General features: G+C 49.7%; 1 protein-coding gene across 10 annotated transcripts in view; it reads left to right on the forward strand.

Moving 5' to 3' along the window:
- The window catches only part of LOC101878352 (ankyrin repeat and fibronectin type-III domain-containing protein 1-like), a 222,179-nt gene that overhangs the window by 140,181 nt on the left and 58,646 nt on the right, over nucleotides 1-23,352 (forward strand). For all 10 annotated transcript variants that reach the window (XM_034065185.1, XM_031050263.2, XM_031050264.2 and 7 more), the window contains one exon: nucleotides 6,077-6,117. In XM_034065185.1, coding sequence (XP_033921076.1) covers nucleotides 6,077-6,117 — 41 coding nt within the window. The remainder of the gene's footprint in view (nucleotides 1-6,076; nucleotides 6,118-23,352) is intronic.

Below are 23,352 nucleotides of genomic sequence, written 5' to 3' on the forward strand. Positions count from 1 at the left end.
CCGTGAGCATCCATTTTTCCAACCCATGTCTGTTATCAACATAGCTTGGCTGAAGTATGGAATTCAGAGCAGTCCCTTCCATCAGCTTCATCTTTTCTGTCTGCAGCACGTTGTGGTAATTCTCATCATGGACCAGCAAGGCCAACTGTGAAGATGAGCTGTCCTAGAGAAGCCTGCCTGTGGCTTATATATGTTGTGTAACTTGGGCTTGTTAAATAGATGATTTTAACAACTTACAAAATAGCTGACATAGTGCCTGAAACATGAAATTAACAGAATAACTTCAGGCACTCGTGTTGGCCCAGCCTCTCACAGGTTTGCAAAGGCCAAAAAATGTTAACAAAGGTGCTTTGCAGGGCCAAAGGGAGCCAGGGCTGCATGTGTGTCCCTGTGGTCACCCTGGCCTGGCAACCAAGTTGGGGTCCCAGGGTTGGGACGTGCATCACTGGGAGTGCCACTGGGAAAATGAGAAGTCTTCCTGCTGTTCCCTACACTGGTTTCGATGCACTGGACAAGCCATAGCCCAGATGCAGCTGGGTGTTGCTCTACTAGTTTGAGAGGCTGCATTTTTACACCTCCTGGAAAGGTGCTTTTTGAGAACTGGGACATGGGTACCTCTGGCTAATAAATCCTCTCAGTCCACCTTGCACCGGGTAAAAGTACTGGGGAAGTTGGTGTCCTGCTGCCTTTCCTTTCCTCCAGAGCATTTCGGAGGTGTTCCTGGGATGCTGCACTTCTCTGCCAGCTCCAAGGGCTCTGAGCATCTCGGGGAGAGGAGAGCGCTTTCCACCACAGCAAGGGCAGTGCAAGCCTGGCTCAGGAAGAAATGTTTTACAATGAGGGTGGTGAGGCACTAGCACAGGTTGCCCAGAGAGGTGGTAAATGTACCATCCCTGGAGATGTTCAAGGCCAGGCTGGAAGCTGGTCTGAGCAACCTGATCTATATGAAGATGTCCCAGCTCACTACGGGGGGGGGGGGGGGGCGTGGGGTGTGTGTGGGGGTGGGGGTAGGTTTGGACTAGATGAGCTTTTAAGGTCCCTTCCGACCCAAACCAGTCTGTGATTCTATGATTCTTGTGTTGGGAGGGGCAGAAGGTAGCTGTGGAATGACCTTGAGACAACACTTAACTGTATTGGCAGGTAATCCTGCTTCTTGGCAGGCTGCACGGAGGAGCTGTGGGCTTGGCATCAACATTCCCTTCTGCCACTGCCTCTGCCTGTGTGGTTGTTTCCTCTACAAAGGAAGGAGATTAAAGATGGTGCCTGGCTGAATCCGAAAGAGATGACATGTGGAAGGCACACACCAGGGGGGAGCAAGGTGCTTGGGGACACCGCCAGGCTCTGAGGACATCATCTTGGACAGTGTCCTCATGTCTCACCTCCCTTTCCTTGCCCGTGAATGCCAGAGGGATAGAGGTTGTTGTCTGGCAGGGTTTCAGTTGCTGCCATGCCCAGTTCCATGTGCAGGGTAGTGGGGATGCTCCTGCCCTTCTAGATGTCTCTGAGGTGCCTGGTCCCTGCCGCCACTTGCCTCTGTGTTTGGGGAAGAAAGGCTGGAGATGGGTGCAAGCATCACTTGAAGTTTTAAAAAGAAAGACACGTGGATCGAAATTGCTCTCTCTATTTCATTAAGGGATTTAAAATGTGCTTCCTAAATCCTGAGTCATCAATGAAATGAGCAAGTGAGGAGCAACACAGCAGGTCCCACTGGAGGGTGACTCACACTGTGCTGGGGCTTGGGGCTTGCAGGGGACTCATGAACCAGGGGATGCTCCTCTCCCCTTCTCCCTCCTTCCCTCTCAGCAAGGCCAGAGTCTCCCTAGCATCAGAAGCAGCAGCAGGAGCTCTCTGGGAGCCCAGATCTATTCTGGGAGCTGAACACACACTCAGCCGTGCCTCTCTGGAATCCTCACCTATGCCCTGATACACAGGAGCCACCAGCAGACAATGCTCCTGTAGAAGCCTGTGGATCAGCGAACAGTGCAGGCAAGTGTCTGCTTTATCATATACTTGCATAGATTAAAGCCTCCAGACCCTGTATCAGTTCTGGAGGAATTGGTCTTTCCTTCCAGAAATCAGAGGAAAATGCCAGGTTACCTTTTGCTCATTCTGCGGAGCTTTCTGCCTCTTTTAGTCCTCAGGCACAGGTGGAAAAAGGAAAACCAGTCCCAGCTCCCTGAAAGCCAGAGACTCTCCCCTCTGCACTGGTTTATCTAGTTGGCTTTGTGCAGGCCCTTTGAAGCACTGCTCTATCTCTCCTGCTGGAGTTGGTTCCAACTCAGTTCAAGTTCAGTGCCAGGACATTTTCCCTATGATCCAGGCTGCATGTTCCCTTTACCCGACTCCTTTACGTCCTGTCCTTTCCTTGACTTCTTCATAATTCTGCTCTCCTGAGGATGCTACCTGATTTTGTGATACCCAGTATGGTGGGACAGGGGTGGTGGCTGGTGGCACTGTCACAGCCCATGTTGGATGATACTTCAGCTGCTGCTGCTTTGTGCAAGGCACCTCCTGCCCAGGGCTACCCATTACCCCGGGTGCTTTCAGGTGAATACCCTCAATCCATCAGTGGAGACCAGCTCCCCTGCCTGGGAGGATCTTTCCAGGTGCTGCTCTGAGCTCTTGCAGTGCTCCTGGCCAGTCATAGAATATAGAATCATAGAATTGTTATGGCTGTTGTGATGTCCCTGCACTAGGCAAAATGCCTTGGGCATGTTTTTACTACAGCTACATCCTATAGTGAACTGCTGCACAAAGTCAGGCCAGCCCAAGGTGCTCCCTTCTCATCTTCTTCCTCCTGCCAATGGCCCTGCACTGCTTTACTTGCATTTATCAAAGTATTTGGTTTATCCTCTATGTGGTCTGTTAACCTCGGTGAAAGGTCCCTGTCTGTGGCTGCTGTTGTGACACCACGTATGCCTGAGCTCACTTCTTCATGAGGATCTCACTTAGAGGCATTCAAAAACTTGTCCTTGCCTTGGTCTTCCTGCTTGCCCTGACCACCTTCTCCTGCCCAGGCATCACCTCTAACAGCTTCCAGAAAGCTCTGCTCCATTTGCTGGTGATTCTTGTGGCCAAGTACTTTCCTGCCACTGTGCTGGAGCACTCTGGATCCACAGCCAACTTGGTTTTCATAGAATCCCAGACTGGTTTGGGTGGGAAGGGGCCTTAAAGCTCATCCAGTTCCAACCCCCTGCCTTGGGCAGGGACACCTTTCACTAGACCAGCTTGGTCCAAGAAATGCAACATGGTAGGATGGACCTGTGTAACTTCATCTGACTGCTGGGCATAGTCCCTTTCTCTTCTGGGAAGAGTAAGGAGGCAAAGGGCTGTGCAGGGGCAGTATGGAGAAACTGAGGCATGAAGAGGGAAGAAATGGCTCAAGACCAGACCTTGGGGTGGTGGTAGAGCCAGGAGCTGATCCATGGCTCCTGGCCTTGCTGGAGGCCCAATTGCTTGGACACATTGCTGTGTCACACATCTGCTTTTCCTCCTCTTATGCTATTTTCTCAGGAAGCTTTAGTCAGCTATTTTGGCTATTCATTGACACATTGAGTCCCTGTTTCACTGGGGTATTTTCCTCTCTCTGCAAAGTTAATGCCTCACTCTTTTATTCCAGATATTTAAAACCTTCTCAGTTTTCCTTGACTCTTAAAAAAATAATTGCTTGATAAGCTTAAGGCAGCCCCTTCTCTCAGCATGCTTGTGCAGCTTGTCCTGCGTATGGTTCATAGCCATGGTGCTTCCTGAAGGAGCTGAACTTCCAAGGTGACTTTTTTTTCCCCCCAAGTTTCCATGTGATTTCCACTCATTAGGGTTTGGCTTCAAATACCTGCACCTTCAGGAGGTTAACACTTGTGGCACCCATCACTGCTGCAGATTCTGTTGTCTCCTGGGCTGGGAATACTGGTGATGGTGATAGTTACTCCAGTGCTTTAGAAAGGTAGAGGAGTCTCAATGTTGTTTTCTGCCATTAGCAGTTATCGGAAAGGTCAGGTGCTGTCTGGACCTTCTATGGGGTTGATGGGACCATGGAGGGTCTGACTGTGGACATGCCGGTTTCCCATGTGTTGTTTCTATAGCATTGAGAAAGCTGTTTGCATGGGGTTTCTCCTCAAGTATCAACAGTTCTCTGTGATCCCTGCTAACAGAGATAGCAGAAGGAACTGGATTTGTCATGACTTGTGAACCTTGTTGCAGCTAATCCATAGTTTGGGACCCAGCACCCTTGGTTTTAGGTGTCAGTTTTAAATAAATAAGGAAATACCTCACGAGAATGCTGTGACTGAGGAAGTGGAGGTGTTCTGCATGTGCTGTGGGCTTGGAGGACAAGTGCTATTGCTCAAGGCATTTTCACTGTGTAGTTACTGCTGTGCTTGTTTGTCTATTGCTTCAGGAATGCATGGAGTGGTTGAGGAGATCTGAGATTTCCTGGAGATCACCCAGCGCAACCTCCTGCTAAAGGCAGCATCACTGCACTGGGTTCTCCTTGATGCTCACGACCATGTGGACATGACCATGTGCAGCTGGGTTTTTAATATCTCCAACACCTCTCTGGACAGCCTGTGCTAGTTTTGGACTGCCCCATCCCAGTGTCTGGCCACTGATCCCATTGGGCTTTGTGGTGGCTTCTTGCTGCTGTCATGTCAGAGGGGGGAGCCAAATGGTGCTTGTGTAGCGCATCCTGACAGTGGTGGAGATTGCTCAGAGATTTTGCAAACCCACATGGCAACTGGCAGGTGGGCAGATGAGATCTGCCCGCCCCAAGGGCTGTTCCCTGTATGCTTCCAGCTCTCTCCCAGGATGGAGCTCTGGTGTGTGCCCATGAGATGTGTAAGAGGACAGTACATACCCAGACCCAGATACCCTGCACTGCGGGTTTGGCTGCAGCTTCCCCATGCTGGTGTCAACAAACACCTCCATGCTGTGGGAAGGGTCAGCCACCACCAAACCACGGTCCCATCTCACTGACTTGGCCAGAGACGAGGGGATGTTGTGGTGACTGTGGATCACCGCCAGCTTAAAAGCCGGGGCCCTCCTCTCCCTCCTTGCTTTTCAGTGCCAGGGTGGGAGCGCTGGGCTGCTTTGGAGAGTGCGGGAGAATTCCGCGTCCTTCATTAGCATTCGGCCCCGCTGCTTTGGCGTTCAGGCTCGCCATTGCCTGGCAACCGCGGAGCAAAACTACAACAGCAGCCCCAGAGCCCCATCGTGCTTCCTGCGAGCGGGCACTCACACCGGCACCCGCCTGGTGCCCGTGCAGGGACCGGGAGCGGCACCATGACGGGTGCTGGGGCCACCCCGTGATGCTGCCCATGGTCCTCCATCTGAGCACAGCACAAGGGTAAGGACCATCCCCAAGAGGAGGAGAAGGAGGAGGAGGAGGAGAGGGCTCTGATGGTGCAATGGCTTTGCTGACACTCAGGTCTGTGGTGTCGGTCTGTCTGTCTGTCTCTCAGAGCTGCCTATGCAAGCACAGCCTGTGCCTCTACCTTCCTTGATAGCAGGGGCCCATCTGTGCTTGGCAAGCGGAACTGAGGTCTCAGAGCAGCCTCAGCCATGGGTGCCTCTGGGACACGGCATGTTGAGGGACAGACCTGGGTGCATGTGGGTGCCTATAGCCCTATCAGGCAGTAGGACAAGGCACAGTGGGGGGTCCGTGCTCTCTGTGTGTGGCATTCACATACCCTCGTGTGCATCCAAAGCAGGGTCTGTGGCATGCACATACCCAGGTGTGTGCCCAAAGCAGGCCTGTCACCCCTGGGTTTCCCAGGACAGTCCACTCCTAACATAAGGTGCCATACTTCTGTAAGTGATAGGAGATGCAGACATGATGGGTACATTGGGTTCAGACCTAATGCATCCCCACACCTCTGCTTTGACTCTTCATTTTTACATCCTTGGCTGCCTGGGCTCTGCCAACAGCATATTCGGTGGCTGGGGTCCTAACTGCCTGTCCAGCCAGCCCACACCACCGGGCAACCAAAAGCACATGCCTTCTCCTGTTTGCCACATCTTCATCAATGATACTTGCTTGCCAAAGAGTTAAAACAGTACATCTGTCTTTTGTGTCTTGCAGAGCCTGGGATCAGCAGACAAGAAGGACTTTTACCAGCCAAAGTAAGTGCCAGTAGCTGTGGTGAGTAATTGTATGGAAATTCCCGGTTGTTCTGTATTCCTGAGCAGCTCTGTGGCTTGCTAAGATTAAACATTTCAATGTACAAGAATAGCTGCTGCAATTACACAAGTGAGGATAACAGTGGAAAGGCTGTCAATCATTTTGGGTTTCGGGCATATGCAAGTCATTCAGTCAGGTCAGAAAGAATCACGACGACAGAGTCTGAGGGACAGAGCTGGTGGCTGAGAGCAGGGGAAATGGAGGGGTAACCTTTCCCACCTCTGGCTCCCTCTGCTTCAGGTTTACACAGCTGAGCCACTTTGGAGAACTGAACGGTTTCATTCTGTGTCACAATGGGCTGATCTTAAAGCACGTCTCTTGCAGCCCATACTTTGACATTGATGCCTGTCGTCTTCTGTCCGTTGTGTTTTGTAAAGCACAGTGAGCAGCAGGGGTGAGAGGACAGGAAGAGGTTTTCTGGCGCCACCATATTCATGAACATGAACAAAGGGCCTGCAAATCACCCCACTAACATAAGCAGTTGGTTACTTAGAGCATCCCTTGTCCATGTCTCTGAGCTAGCTGCAACAGTCTATAAGCAAGAGCATGACCATGGGGCATTTACAGCTGTCAACCTCTGAGACTTGTATTAAGATGCAAGCAGAGTATTGCACTAGCAGGCCAGTTGTGGTGTTCCACCCAGTGTGGAACAACCAGTGTGTCTCTTTGCCAGAAGGATATGTCCCATACCACCGTTATTTGGATAGTGGCAAACTGTGAAAAGCCATGCTGAGGTTTGGTTCTGGCAGCTGTCTGTGAGTTGCATGTGAGACTTTGTGTTGATTCTGCTGTTAGGGAAGTGAACATCTTCATGTTATCCCTTTTTTCTTCTGAAAGAAACCACCATAGATTATTTTGAATTTACAGACAGTGCTTTGATGTGCATGCTTGTCAGAGGAGTGTGTTTCTGGAGGATTTAGAAAGAATTGGTTTGAGGAGATGCCTCCTCCAAAACTCACTGTCCTTCTGCACTTGGTCTTCCCTTGCTGCTTTCCCAAACATTCTTGCAGAACTGCTGCCCAGGGTGCCTGAGCACACAGCGAATCACTGTAGTTCGAGTCACTCTTGGTGTCCCTGACACACTTGGAGGTATGTCAAAAGCTGGAAATGTCATGAAGCATGTTATGGAGCAGCCTGCTCGCTGTCTTGGTGTGCAAGTGCTTGGTGCGTGCAGGTTCTTCACTTATCTGCTGGTTCCTTTTCCTTTATTCCATCAGAAGTTTCCTAGGTGCATACTGAAAAGTCTGATTTTGAGGAGCTCCTCTGTGGCTCACCCCAGGGCTGTGCTGATCATTGGCTTCCCAAAGCTGTTGGCAGCTAAAGACTACTGAAAGTACAGCCAGAGCCACTTCCCAGGCTGTTTAATCCCACGTGGCTTTCTGGGAGATCAGAGACATATTTCAGGAGGCTATGGAGTAATTGTGGATGCAACAACAAAATGAACAGACATTTGGCAAAGGACTTATGACCATGTTTTTGTGACCTTTGCCAATAGTCTTCCAAGATCTTGGTGCTTCTAGTGCTGTGACACTAGAGTGTGTGCTCTGACAAGCAGGCTCAAGGGATCAAAGCATCTCTAGTATTCCTATTCCAGATAAAAATTTTCGAGGCTTTAAGTAAGAGATTTGAAGAAAATATGTAAGTAGCTCCTACTCTCTGGTTTTTCTGGGGTGGTTTCGGTGGTAGGTAGCAATAATTACAGTGCTACTTCTATAGCTTGTCTTCCTAGAGAAGTGAAGGGTGTTTCTCTATCTTCAGTGGGAGAACATGGGCTTTCATTGCAGAGCTGTTGGGGTAGAAGGTCTTGTAGATACAGGTTGTCTTATTAGTGTCGACCTGTTCCTCTGTGCCATGATGCTACAGGACCCCTATGATTTGTCCAAACAGTTTGTGATACCAGCTGTGACTTGACTAATCATATATTACAGTGTTCCTCAGTGACTCTTTTGGGGTTGTGACTGGTAGAGTTTGTGGCTGTGATGCTGCCTGGTACCATTACCTTATCCAGCCCAGCTTTCTGATCCACCAGCGGATGCTGGCACCATTGCTGCTGCAGGCAGACCTGCTCCCACTGCTGCAGCCCCTCTTCATGGCTCAGACAAGCACCTTAGGGAGTCCCTCAGTCTGTCAGGACTAGAGCTTGGTCTTCCTCAGCAGAGAAAGATCCCTGGCAGGTGCCAGAGGCCTGGTGGACCTCCTAGGGCTTGGGAGAAGTCTAGTAGTGATTAGCTGGTCCTCTAGCTCCTATGTGCCAGACCACATTGGCTGTGCCTCTGCTTTTCCTTTTCTGTGCTTCAGAGGCAGGAGTTCACCTTGCCCATCATTTGATGGGAATTCAGTTTCCTGAATCTTCATTACTCCTGCACTACAGGAGCGGAGTTGGAACATCCCTGCTCTCAGGTTGGTAGGTTTGGGCTCTAACAGCAGGTGCAGGTTGTAGAGAAAGAAAAAGGAAAGACACGCATGCCAGAAATCTGGGCAGTGGGGTTTATCACCACTTAACCTAGGAATAAATCTTGCTTAGTTCTTGCCACGTTCAGAAGCTTTCCTCCTCCTCACTGGACATCAGGTACTCCATTATCTGAGTTTCTTTGTGTCACCTTGAGTGACTACTTTCCTTCCTTTGTTGCCTCTTCCCTTCAGAAATGGAAAGGCTGTCATTATGTTCCTTCGCCCCAGAGTTGCCATTGGTCTGTCTCAGCCAGCAGCAGGGTGTTTTCTAAGTGCCTGGAAAAGTCCAGCACTCATCAAGGATATGGAGAGGTGTCTACTCTCATGCACCAGCCTTTGATGGCCTTTACTAGAGACTCTTCTTCTCTGCCCAGAACATCCAAGAGGTTTTAAGGTATAGATGCACATTACATCACTGGGGAACGGAATGGGCTAGAGATCATATTGGAAAAACAGCCCTCCAAACAGCTCCTGTAGCTGAAACATCTGAGAGAGGAGCCTGGGAATGGCTGTGAGTCCATCAGCAAGCCAGCATCTGCACAGGCTTCACCACCTGCATCAGCTCCTCCAGCTGTCTCATGTAGACAGGTACAGATGCCTTTCTGTGTTTCCAAAGCAGCTTATTCAGATGTCAGAAGAGAGCAACATATCCTTACGTAATTCTCATCTGGTGCAGTTTGGGCACATACATTCTACATCACAACCCTGCCTGCAGGCCACTGCGTCTGGAATCTGGCCTGTGTTCATAGGGACCAGGGAACAAACACCTCTTGGGCTGAGATCAGCCCTGAGCTGCTTACTCCTTTGTTACCCCAGATTTGGAAGCTGCTAATGCAGCTGTAATGTTAGAATATCCAGGCTTGCAGAGGTCCTTCCCTGTTTCTCGCAGAGGGCCTTCAGTGCTTTATCAAGGCAGTCTCTTGAGCAAGGATCTGCTAGCTGAAGACCCAGGGACTCCAGGCTCAGAGACAGGAATGAGCTCTCCTGGGGCAGATGCTTTTGCTTAATAACTCTCCTGCCAGGGCTGGTTGGAAGTGTCTTGACAGGAGCTGAAGTCTGGTGTGTTTGCTAATTCCCCCTGGCATATATTTGCTCTTCAGTGTCAGACACCAACTGGGACTCAGTTTCTAAAAACCCAGAAGGAAATGCTGGTGATAATACCAACCATCAAACCCCTAGCAAATGCAGACTGGAATATCTGGGTTTAATTAAAGTGTCACTGATTTGCTGCAGGAGCTGCTGGTGCTCCCTCCTCATGCTGTCTCCTCTGCTGAGAGCAATGCTCATCTGTCAAGAGACTTGTCACTCAGGAACAGTTAATATTTGCTAGGCACTAGAGGTGTCAAGAGAGACACTTCTGTAGTGACACAAAATGCTCTCCACTGATCTGCTTCTTCAGTCCCTTGGGATGATGCCACTATGCTGAAGAGACCTGATGTCTCTGAGCCCATTCCTGCTCCAGCAGATTCCCACAGCCCTTCCATACAGGCACCTCCATGGCTTTGTCTCCATTTCAGATTAAAGACTGCTGCTCACCTTCTGTTCTTAAGCCTCAGATGTATAAACACACAAGGAACCTTTGAAACCACCTTACAAAAGGCAGCAGCTCGTGTTTGTTTTGCCTTGTAGTCTTCATTACGTCAAGATGTCTCTGCACTTAATTCATTGTCAACCTGCTTTTAAAGCAGAACATTTCATCTCTCAGACTAAAACCTTTCCATGTCAGCATTTAGATGAAAGTGAGCATTTTGCTGCTGGATCATTATGTTGTAAAACCATGGTATTTTAAAGGATCTAGAAATCAGTATTTACGTCTTGGAAGCATTAAAGGCCATCATAATAAGCTAGATGTGTTCCTAAGCTGGGTGTTCATTTCATTGCCTCCTTGACTCAGACATAATTGTTATAGTAATGATGATAATAACACAGATTTATGCTACATGATATGACTCCTTTGGTGATGGCTGAGAGTCATTCAGCTGGGATGTTCTTCACGTAGCTCAGGTTCCCTTGCAAAGTGCCAAGCAGTGGGAGGAGGACACACGGGGAAAGCAGGGAGTAGAAGATGGTGCAGATGAGACAAAGGGAACGGTGGGAAAGGAGAAGTAATGCCGAGGCTGGCCTTCTGTAGTGAAGCCAGGGGATACTCAACACTGCAGGAAACTGCCCCCCGAATGCCTTTACAGGGTTGGAGGATGCTTCTCCCAGCTTCAGTTTTAGGAGAGGATGAAACACTATCCCCAGCATCTCTGGTGGCAGTTGGAGGGCAGAGCAGTGGGGTGGAAGAGGTGTTGTGCTCTGTGGGTGGGGTAGGTGCCCCTCAGAAAGGTGCAGCTTGGCAGCTGAAGGGGGGTCGAGCACTCCAAAAGGGACCATGAGCATAGGCTCCAAGCTTCCAACCCCAAACCCTGGCTGAGGAAGTTTTTTTAGGGAGTTGGGGTGTTAACATGCGATGGAGCTAAGTAAAGAAGATTCGATGCTGGTCAGGGGCTAGCAGCTGGGGCTGGGCCACTGAAACTTTACTGCAAGCTTAGAACGTATTTTCTCTGGGGTAAATGGATTCAGAGCCTGAGGTCCAGGCAGGTGGAGGGGCTTTAAGCCTGTCCGAGTGCTGGGAAATGAAGGAAATCCTGGAAAGGTACTTTGGTGAAATGTCCTGGTTCATCAAGTGCCAGTCTGCAGGTGGAGAGCAGAGCTGGTTCTAGCAGAAATGGGTTTGAATGGTGGGAGGTAGCTCATGCTGTGGCAGAGAGTTGTATTAGACATTTGCAGTGGGTGATCCAGCCTCTGAACAGTTGTGCAGCTTTCCTTCTGCCCTTCAGAAGGTGTCCCCTGTCCTGTGGTGTGCTGATCTTTTAAGCTAAGGGGGTCCAGTCTCTCCCAGTAATGCCTTCAGCCCAGAAAGGCTTCTGGAGATCTGGCTGATCTGGGCAGGTGTCCTGCTGAGGACCACTGGGTTTTGTGGAATATGGATGAATCCAAATATTGTTTGTTTCCTTTTTTACTGATGGTTGTGTCAGAGTGCTCAGTCTGGACCCCTACATCTCCTGGGGCTGGTGGTGCTCCACACCCAGATTTATGAGGACAGAGGCGGCACCAGGACCCTCTATAACACAAGTTAAATATCTTGGCCTGAGGGAGGTCAGGATAAGGAACCACTTAGTTTTAGCAGTCCCTTGAGCCCAGGGGACAGAAGGAGTTGCTGGTGCTGGTGGAACCCATGCTGCCCTGTGCTGGGTGCCCACTCTTGCTCTCCAGCTGGAAACAGCCCTCCTAGACCTAAAGTTTTAGTTTTCATTGTTTCTGTGCAGCTTTTAATGTGTTAAGTGAGGTTGTGTGTAGGCTCTCACTGTGTAGGTTGTCATAGAAACTTGAAGGGCTTTTTTCTCCTATCCCCTCAGCCCTTTTCTTTCAACCAAAGCAGAGGTGGGTTCCCCCCCACCCCCTGTAATTTCAGTTCCAGTCCAATCGAAAGCCTGCCTGGCCCTGATTCCCTGTCCCCAGCGTTGCCACGTAAGGACTTGGTGTCTTTATGTCATTCTTCCTTCTGTCCCAACTGAAGGGTGCATGTTCCTGCAAACCAGGCACTTTCCTGGTAATGCTGAGTGTGCTTCTGTTCCCATGGAGCCTTCACTGGGATTGGGGCTGATCCTCAGCCCATCTCCTGTGGTGCCTCATGGTAGGAGAAGATCTCCTTGCTCACTGTGAGGTTCCTCTCCTTGCTGCTTCTTCTGAGCCAATGGAACTGAGTGTGCATGGCCTCTTGGTGATGGTCACTGGTCCTTTGGTGAAGACACTGAAATGGGATCTGCCTGCTCCACTGGCCTGAGCCCGGGGCTGCCTTCCCTTCTTGTAGGATGGGAGAACAACACTGCCTGTGCACCAACTGCAGCCCTTTCACATTGGCTCTGCTCTGCATTAATAATGAAAAGAGAATTGAGCGTGGGAAGATGGGCATTTTTTAACACAATAACCAAGGCTGCATTCTCCCTTGAGCGAGAGAGTAATGTGTTTGCTGCAGTGAGTCAACATGGAGATGCTTTTAACATGGGAGGTAATGCTTCCACCCACAGCAGCCATTGGTTCCACAGCTGGGTGCCAAGAGAGAGAAGTGAGTTGAGGTGTTCCCCAAGGTACTCAAGCAGCGCTTTTTTCTGGTGTTTCTCCAAGAGCTGTGAGAGATCCTTTCCCACATGCTTTGTTCCTGGCACAAGGCTTGACGGGGACTCCTCACAGCTAGTTGGACTTCTAGCTGTGTTCAGTTCTGGATCCCTCACTGCAAGAGAGACACTGAGGTGCTGGAGCGGGTCCAGAGAAGGGCAATGGAGCTGGTGAAGAGTCTGGAGCACAAGTGTGATGAGGAACGGCTGAGGGAGCTGGGGGGTTTAGTCTGCAGAAGTCTAGGCTCAGGGGGGATCTTATTGATCTCTGCAACTGTCTGAAAGGACGATGGGGCCAGGAGGTGGGTTCGGTCTCTTCTCTCAAGGAACAAATGACAGGACAAGAGGAAACGGTCTCAGGTTGTGCTAGGGGAGGTTTAGACTGGATATTAGGAGCAATTCCTTCCCTGAACGGAGGTCAGGCATTGGAAGAGGCTGCCCAGGGCAGTGGTGGAATGAACCTGGAAGTGTTCACAAACGGTGTAGATGAGGCCCTCAGTGACATGGTTTAGTGATGGCCTTGCCAGTGCTGGAGAATGGTTGGGCTTGATGAGCTTAAAGGTCGTTTCCAACCTGGTTGATTCTATGATTCTGTGATTCTATGATTCTAGCTCTGAACCTCGCCTTCGTGAGCCAGTACCTATCTTTGCTGCTCGGTGCCTTCCAGCTCCTCAGTGCTCCAAAGCCATTGCTATCCTTTGAGTCACCCCTCTTCATCATAATGCATGCCAGGGGTTATCCTCAAGAGCTCCAGTTATCCACTGGGATTCATTTGTATGGGATTTAGGTGTGAAAGGGTCTGGGATCACACCTTTTGGCTTCCTGTGTGCTGTGTGCTGTAAATGCTGCTCACATGCTTCTCAGCAAGCTGAAGAGGTTGTGATTGCATTCTGAGAGGGACCTAATCCTCTGAGCATCTCTGAGAGGTACCTAATCCTGATCCGAAACTTGTTTGAGCTTGTTGGGCTTCAGCTCCCAGGCCCTGGCTCCCCATGTGTCTCACTGAATAAAAGAAGTTGGTGCTGGTCTGGTTTGTGGAGGGGTGGCAGAGTTTTTGTCAATAAACTCAATATAGCTCAAATCTTTTGCAGCAGGGTAATTTCTTCAGTTCATGGATCAAATTTGTGACTCATCCCTCCAGCCTGCTTTTTTTGTGTCCCCTTTTAAATGTGGAGACCCGTATCACTGGAGCACTTCTGTGTCTGTCTCAACAGTGCAATATGTGTAAGTCTCCTCTCCCCCAAGAACCGCATCAGCATTTTTCATCACAGCATCACATTAGAGCCTTGTGTTGGGTTGGTCACCCGTGGTGACCTTGAGCCTTTCTGGAGGCTCTTTCTTGTCTGGGATACAGTCCGTGTTCATAAATACGGTCTGAAATCCTTCTCTGTAGGTGTGTCATTCTGCACTGGGCTGCATTAACATATACAATGTTTGAATGGGCTCAGCATTACCAAGCAACCCACATTTCACTTTCTCCCCATCAATATTTACTGTTACATCAATCTTCCTGTCAGCTGCTGATTTTTTTGGGGTGAGGATTTTGTATTTTCTCCTTGCTCATCGATGAAGGTATTGACTAGCATGCTCCCTGCGGAGCCTCATTGACAGTTTCTCATTGAGACCTGTCAGCTATCTCTTCATCATGTAACTTTCTTTATTGGTACTGTATAGTCCTGTCTTCTAAAATCAGTCTGTCAGGAAGCACTTAGTGCTCTGCCTGCACAGCACTAATGTATGTGGTGCCTTTTCAGCTCAGCCTGTATTTGTTAAAGAGTGACATCAGGCTCATTTGATGAGATCTCTTCTCAACAAAGACACACTGACTGACTTTAATTATAACTTACAGCCTTTAATTATTTCTTAATTTAATTCCAGATGAGCCCTGCCTTCTGGGTCTTCTATCAGGCTGACCATTTAGTAAATAACTAGGTCATCTTCCGTGCTGGCTGGGAATATTGCTGTGAAGGAGCCCTTTGCCATCTGAATGTAGCAGCCCCAGGTTTGCTTAAAACAAGCAGCAGAGCCCAGAAATTCCTCCCAGATTTTGCAGGGACGTTATCTGTGCTGGCTGCTTAGTGTATTTGGTTTAGTGTATTTGGATGCAGGTGAGTATACTAATGGTTTTGGAAAACTTAATCTCTCCTAGAAAGTACTTCACTATCCTTTTTCCCCAAAAAAAGAATAAATATCTACTGAGTGTATGCTTTTCCTGTATCATTATGAGCAGTCGTACAGTCTCTGCTTAAAAATGGTCCTGTTGCTCTCTGGAAAGGCTAGAGTGTGTGTCTCTTGGTAGTATATTTGGCATCTCCAGCCGTGCATTTTTCCCTCCTTTAGTTTCCCGTATCAGTTTCCTACACATTGTATTTTTAAATTTGTATTGACCACTCTTTATTGTACCCTCTAGTTCCACTTTTTAGCCTTCATTTAGCAAAGGGGATTTCTAAGTGAGTTTTCCTAACTATGAAATTAGGATTTTAAAGACATTCAGTGCATTAACTTCTGCCTTGAAAAGTTATCAACTGCAGTCTTTAGAAATGCGTGTGGTATTTTACTGCTGGCTCCATGAGTCTCCTGGCGTGTGTGACTCACAAACCCAAATCCTTTGTAACACATTGTTTTTTTCAATCCATTAAGAACATATATTTAAGGCTGAGCTCCTGTGCTGGATCAGGTATGATGCGCTGTACCTCTTCCCAGTCCTTGGTGAGAAGGTAAATGTGTATTTCTTCAAGCACTGACTGCTAAAAGGTCTGTAATTCTAAAGAAAAGAATATAATGGCATGTACTGTAAGCACTGAGTGCCCTCCTCTTTCTTCCCTGCCATCCCTCCTACGCAGAGACTTCTGATCACATAAATAGTCATAGCAGGTTTCAGTGATGTTAAGTGTGTTGAATTTCTGCTTGTGAGTGAAATTTTCCCATTCCTCATGCTCCTTTCTCAACCTCACTGCCTCACATCATCTCAAGAGCTTGCTGCTTTGCCTATCAGCACAGCAGGAGCAAGCGCTCTGATACTCTGTCCTGGAACAACCACAGATTAGAGGGTCTTTTTACTCAAATGCTCAGTTCTCTCCATGCTTTCATCCACAGTGCTAGTCACACAGCTGGGCCACAGAACCATCAGCAACAACAGCAGCCTGCTCTTTCTTCAGCAGCTTGTCCTCACCTAAGACCAGCCTCACCAGGGCCAAACTGAAAGTATCTGAGCACTTTGCAGTGTGGCAGCACCAGAGGTTGCCCTGTGCTCACCTGCCAGTGGTGCTGTTCTGTAGAAGAGCATCCTGAGCCCACTGTCAAGCATCATCTCTTGGGAAAAACCATTTGCAGTCTCCTTCCAAAGTGATCCACTCTCTGTAGTGACAGGACAAGGGGGAATGGCTTTAACCTGATAGAGGGGGGATTGAGATGAGCTCTTAGGCAGAAGTTCTTCCCTGTGAGGGTGCTGAGGCGCTGGCACAGGGTGCCCAGAGAAGCTGTGGCTGCCCCATCCCTGGCAGTGTTCAAGGCCAGGTTGGATGGGGCTCGGAGCAACCTGGTCTGGTGGAAAGTGTTCCTGCCCGTGGCAGGGGATTGGAACTGAATGAGCTTTAAGGTCCCTTCCAACCCAAACAGTTCTGTCATTGTCTCCAGCATGGTTGTTACCTGCTTTGCTCCAGTATGGACAACAAGCAGATCAGGGTGTATGCTGTGGGTGAAGGCCCTGCAGCTCTGAGCCACTTGAGCTCCTGAGAAGCACAAATTGCTGGTGGTGGTGGAAATAACAGCATTAACCTTGAGAGCAATTGGCTGGGTCCCCAAGCTCTGGAGTAGGTGTTTATCCTATGGCTCTTTGCTCTGGAGGGATAATCAGGCTGAATACACTGATTTACTTGATCTGTACTGAGCAGACTGTGAGGAGACATGTAGATAACACCAGTTTGCTCAGGGAACAGTGTGTTTGAGGACATTAAAGGAGGAAAATGCTATTGTCGTTACTGCATCCTGACAATGAGCTGTGTGCAAATATCTCAGGCTTTGAGCGTTTCTGCAGGTTTCTGGCATTATCAAAGACAGGATTCAGAATAGCACAGTGACTCCCAGGAGATGTGCTGTGGGGACAAGGGTGCATGTGCTTGGTTGCCTCTTCAGGCTTGGGGTATCATATAAAAGGGCATCACCTCCAGCATCACATTGTAATTTATGGGGAAATTAATTCTTCCTCCAGAACTGCCTCATCTCTCCATGACAGCTAGCTCAGATCTCCACCATCAGTCTTGCCACTTATGCCTGTCAACACATCCAGAAGGTATGACTGAAGGTAGGATGAGCCTATAATAATTACTGAAGAAACACTGGATGATGGTATTTCTACCTAATTAAAGACTTAACTGAATCAAGCTATGGAAAGTACAGGCAGATAGATGTTGGCAAGACTTTGGCACGTTCTACTGAGAGGTTGTGGGAAGTTGCTAACCCTCAGCCACAAGAAAACACCTTCTTGCCACACAGTAAATGGAATTGTGTGCACTGCTTTCAGGAAACAGGCTGGAGAAGGAGGGAAAAAGGAATCTCAGGGCCTGCAAAATCCCATTTCTACATTTAAAAATAGAAAAACCAAACCTTCCAAAAGGCTTGAATGCCTCAAGAAAACTTCTGGAGCTGATAGCTGTCAAACAGGAGCTGTTACAGGTTTTTCTCTGTGGTATGATGTAGGAAAGAAAAAGCACCCAAGGAGGGAAGGCTCAGGTGCATTCATTCTGCCTCTCAGATGTCAGAGATGCTTATTACTGATACAGCTATCTCATTAGAAAGCTCAAATACAGCTTCAGCTTGGGGGTTCTCATGACCTAGGCCCTACCATGGAGTCGTGCAGCTTTGCAGTTTTCCATTGAATGGGAAGTCCTGTCAGAGCCAGTAAGGTGATTCTGGGTGCCTTCTTCAAGCACCAGTTTGGTCATCTGTTTCCCATTGTGTTCCTCTTCTGTCCTTCTTTTAATCAAAGCTTTTGTCCTGGATTCTAAGGCACCATTTGGCAGATCACAGAATCCTAGGCTGCTTTGTGTTGGAAGGGACCTTAAAGCTCATCCAGTTCCACCCCCCTGCCACAGCCAGGGACACCTTCCACCAGACCAGGTTGCTCCAAGGCCCATCCAACCTGGCCTTGAACACTGCCAGGGATGGGGCAGCCACAGCTTCTCTGGGCACCCTGTGCCAGCGCCTCAGCACCCTCACAGGGAAGAACTTGTGCCTAAGAGCTCATCTCAGTCTCCCCTCTGTCAGGTTAAAGCCATTCCCCCTTGTCCTGTCCCTACAGGCCCTTGTCCAAAGCCCCTCTCCAGGTTTCCTGTGGCCCCTTCAGGCACTGGAGCTGCTCTAAGGTCTCCCCTTAAGGAGCCTTCTCTTGTCCAGGCTGAACAAGCCCAGCTCTCTCAGCCTGACTCCAGAGCAGAGCTGCTCCAGCCCTTGCAGCATCTCCATGGCCTCCTCTGGACTCACTCCAAAAGCTCCATGTTCTTATGTTTCGGGCCCCAGATGTGGGCTCAGCATTCCAGGCAGGATCCAAATGTGTGGCCTTAGCATTGCTTGTCTTGAGGGTCCTTCAGCTCTTGGCAACAATCTTCCAAAAGAAAGGACAGCACAAGAGCTATCTCCAGATGTTTCCTTTGTTCCCAGATGTTTCCAGTAAATTTCTCTGGATGCACACAGCATTTTGACCACCTGTGTGAGGGCCAGGTTGTCGAACTTGGTTGTGTTGGATACCAAATCTGCCGTGCAGCCGCTTGGTTTGGCCATTTTCAGACCAACTGGATGGCCCTGAGGATGAGGTGGAATCTGCTTCTGGGCTTTTATGAAGCTTCTGTGTCCCTGTCCTTCCCACAGCTGGTGAGTGTTGCTGGAGGTCCTGGTTTCAACCAGAAACTAGTCTCAGACTTCTAACCACTTTCTAACCATCTCAGACTGATTTCTAACTGCCTCAGTGTTGCTATTGCAAATCACTGGCTTCAAGTGATGAAGCCAATCTCTGAAGGTGTGGAGGAGGCAACATGGCTGCTGCTGAAAACATCAGTCCTGCTTTACTGAGAGCATCCTGTGGAGGTCCCACCTTTAGCCTTTTGTTGGCTGGCTAGAGCCACCAGTGCTGTCACCAGGAGGCACCACGTCCATCACAGTCAGCAGCAGGTCCGCTATATGGATCAGTATCAGCATCAGCATCATAGACCTGATGGGTGATGATGGATCATCCATCAACATCAGGCTGGACCACATGATAGATCCCACCAGTGCAGAGCATGGTCCTAGGGGATCTCCTTACCACAAGACCTCTCTCTCCTGAGAAGTGAGGACACTGGGGGGGTGTCAGCCATAGCGAATGTGAAGCCCTGAATATTTGTACACAAAGGCCATGCTGAAATCTCCGTCCTAGGCCAGACATCAGAGGTGTCAGTTTTGATTTCCCAAACACAGAGAGAGCCCTTTCAGCCCTGGCCTGCTCAGACACTGCAGCTTTAATGTCCAAGCACCCAGCGTGTTTCCACTCCCCTGAAATGCATCAATCAGGTCTCGGTGAGGCTCTGAAAGAGCCAGTTTGTTAAACAAACACACTTAGTGTAAAAAGTTTATTCCAGTTAATTAGGACTTCATTGCAATGGAAACAAATTACCCAGCTGTCATCTGCCAAGGCAAACAGCAACGGGGGAGAGGGGGTCCTGGCCAGGCGAGAGACAAACAGCCATCTCAGGCAACCTTGTTTATGGCCTTTTTATGTATTTCTGTATTTATTTGGACATTCCTGAGCTGGAGAGCTGGGTTATTGCTGAGCCACATGCCCCAGCACTTGCATGGCGCAGGCAGTCACCAGCAGCAGGTTAGCTGCCTGTGGGGCTCCTGGACCAAGAGCCAGTACTGCCTGTGGGACCTGGTGTCTGTGTCCCTGGGGACATCCCTTTGGGCTTGTCCAGGGCTCTTTCTTCAGAGATGGAGGTGAGGTGCTGGGTGTGCAAATGATGGGCAGGTCAGGGTGTGTCCTGGTCCTGCTTGCGATGGTCATGGGGGATATGGGAGTCCCCAAGTGGAGCAGTGGGGTGGGGAGGCACTGGGGAGGGCTGGGGGTTACTGGGAACTTTGCCCCATCTAGGGACTTCTACACTTCTGTGATTCCCTGTCTTTGCAGCAAGGTGCCCTGTGTCTGCATTGATCTCAGGTATGAGTTTCCATCCATGCTGTAGCCTTATTTCCCCCTTTGAGCCCAGACAATGAACTTTCAGGCTCCTACTCATTTCCAGCTCATTTTATTTAAGCAAACACTCCATTTCCATACTTTGCTCCTCCAAGAGCTTTTATTGAAGAAGAGAAAAGAGAAAGGAGGAGCTGGGATAGTGGATAGGGAAGCTGGGAGGTACATAGGGAGCTGGAGGCCATGCAATTCCTATGGGAGTGCTCCAGGAGCTGGGCAGGATGATGCTGACTCCTGCAGCTGGCACGGAAGTGACAGATAAACCTGCAGGATTAACAGCGTGTATTGTGTCAGGAGAGCAGCATCCCCTTCCTGCAGCATTAGTCACCCGAGCCTGCCACCGGGCTGGGGGAGGCAAGTGCAAGTCATCAGATTACCCTGCTCCCACTTGGCCTGTCCTTGCCTTGTGTCCCTCCAGTGCTGCCCTTCATCACCAGGAGGCCTGTGTCAAGGCTGCCTTGGGGACAGGCAGAAGATGTTGGCTCTGAGGATGGGTGTAAGCAGTACATGTCCTCTTGGCCGGGAGGTGGTTCCTACTGTTGATGCTGGCAGAGTGGTGGCTTGGGGTGGCACAAGCATGGGGGCTCTCCCGATCACTCCTGGGGATGCATTTCCTGCTCCAGGCCTTGGGGACATGGAGAACAAAAGCCGTTGAACTGGGACCTTCCAGTGGGCTTGGATTTCTCTTAGAGCCTGGTGGATAAACCCAGGGCTCTTCCACCCTCCTCGTCTATCACAGTTGCATCCAGGGCAGATTTTTCTGGTCCTGTGTTATCTTGAAATTCACATTTGAATTTCTCATTGCAAGCGAGTTTCTACCCTTAACCTCTGACATACTCTCCAAGAATGGTTCTGTTGCCTTATAGCTGTAGGATCACTGTGCCTGTGCGCTGAGGTTTCTGCCTATGATGGCACATGTTCATGGGAGTGTAAAGCCTGGGTCAGGGCACACATCCTTGAGGGGGGGAGAATAGCAGAGCCAAGCTATGGAGATGAGCCCTGAGACTGGACTGCTGTCACCTGAGGAATGTGGGAAAAATGGTGACCAGCACTGGAAAGGACACCAGATTTGGCTTGTTTTCTGGAGCTTAAAAGGAAGAGAAGGAGGGATCGACGAGTTTGGCTCAAGCATTGTGGTTCTTCACAATTGCTGGCCCATCTTGAGAGGTGATTTGAAAACACAAGGCTAAAAGGCATCAAGGAGCCTCAGTGCCACGTTGCCCTGCCTGAGAGTTGGGCTCTCTTGGAGATTACCCACCATTGCTTGAGAAGCAGCAATGCTCCTTTGGTCTCTGTGCTCCTGGTCTCCCCAGGAGCCTTGGTGGGCAGAGCCAGAGTGTGAGGTGCTAGGCATCTCCTTCCTCCAGCTGGCAACCCTCTATTATTAGGGATTTTAGCTTTCTGTTTCTACACTGACTTGTTGGCAGTGCTTATTTTTAGCTCCTCCAGTGCTTTCCAGATCCCTCTAGGGATTCTTTCTTTCTCTCTCCCTCCTACAGGTTTGTTTGTAATGCAGCCGTGTTGATTTGAGCCATGAACAGGAGGTTTCAATGCCAGAGGGTGAGGGGGGGAGGCTGCACTGTGGTGCTTGTGCAGCAAGATAAACCTTTGGGGGTTTATCTAAGGTTGATGGGCCTGTGGGGTCCGGGCACCATGAGGCAAAGACTGGAGTGGTGGGAGGGAGCATCGCCAGGTGCCTTTGTGGTCATCACTCAAGATCAGCATATGCTGTGTGGCTGTCATCTCCGTGGCTCTTCTCCACGCTGAAATTTCTCTCTATTCACTACCCAGGGTATGTGGGGTGGGTGGAAATTCAGATCAGAATCACTGTACTGATGGAAACAAAACCCAGGGTCCTCTTACTGCTCTGCAGCTAGGTTGGGTGGAAATTTTTAAGTGATTTTTTAAAGCCCTGCATAAGGTAACTCAAAACAAGTTGCTGAGTATATTTTGGACTCCAGTGGAGCTGTCGTCGTCGCCTCGCTTCACCCGCTGGCTGTCCCAGACAAGGGCTCACTTTGAGCCTATGCTTCTGCTGAGCAGGGGGGGAATGTTTTCATTCCCAATTGAGAGCATCTGTCCCGCCAGGGTCCAGCTCCCGTCTCTGCTGAGCCCAGCACGGTGCTGGGAGTCCGGGGGCTCCCTGCAGCCAGTTTACCTGTCACCACCAGTTCCAGAACTATGCTAACATGCTCCCTAGAAAATGTGACTGTCTTTGGACTCAAGGCTCCCTGTGCTTGCCCTGGGCTGGTGCTTGGTGGGCGATGTGTGAAGGTACAGTTTGTGCTCTGTTTTTTCTAGGATTTCTCTTATTTTGCAGGGGAAGGGAGGTTTGCTTATTTTGAAACACCTAAAATACAGGTTGATATTCAGTATAGCTCTGCTGTTTTTCCTAGGGAGAGACAGCACTGGGAGGTCTTGCTCAGGTATGGCCTTGGTGGTGGTAGCTCCATCACTGTGGCCCTGATCCAGGAAAGTGTGTTTTTTGAAGCATTGATCTCCATGGGCTGCTCTTACCAGGGAGATGAGCACATGCTTAAGTGTTTGGTTGGACTTAGTCCTGTAAAAGCAGAGTCCCTGCAGCAGCTGAGGGAACCAAAGCCAACCATTCAAGCAAACCTAAGTGCCACTCGCAAGGCCATAAGAATTTGATCCTCTTGCAGCATCAAGGCCTGAGCATCATGGTGTGGCAGCTCCTCTTCTCCATGGATTAACCAGCTGTAAGGAGGAGTAGGGTGAGCAGGCACAGCATCTGCATGTCCCCAGGAAGTGGGTGGTAGGACATGCTGAAGAAGACAATGACCAGTGCCTGCAGTGGTGCTCTTAGTGAATTGTGTTTTGCAAAGCCATTGATCAGCCATCACCTAACAGCCTTTTCATAGAATCCCAGACTGGTTTGGGTTGGAAGGGACCCTAAAGCTCATCCAGTCCCAACCCCCTGCCTTAGGCAAGGACACCTTCCACCAGACCAGGTTGCTCCAAGCCCCATCCAACCTGGCCTTGAACACTGCCAGGGATGGGGCAGCCACAGCTTCTCTGGGCACCCTGTGCCAGCGCCTCAGCACCCTCAAAGGGAAGAACTTTTGCCTAAGAGCTCATCTCAGTCTCCCCTCTGTCAGGTTAAAGCCATTCCCCCTTGTCCTGTGCCTACAGGCCCTTGTCCAAAGCCCCTCTCCAGGTTTCTTGTAGCCCCTTTAGGCACTGGAGCTGCTCTAAGGTCTCCCCTTAAGGAGCCTTCTCTTGTCCAGGCTGAACAAGCCCAGCTCTCTCAGCATGCTATCATGATCTTACTGTAATGATCTTTCTATCATGACTGGGTTATGGCTGGCCGAAATCATGCCCAGGAC

This window comes from Melopsittacus undulatus, chromosome 8 (assembly GCF_012275295.1).
Source record: "Melopsittacus undulatus isolate bMelUnd1 chromosome 8, bMelUnd1.mat.Z, whole genome shotgun sequence".
In the NCBI taxonomy this organism is placed as follows: domain Eukaryota; kingdom Metazoa; phylum Chordata; class Aves; order Psittaciformes; family Psittaculidae; genus Melopsittacus; species Melopsittacus undulatus.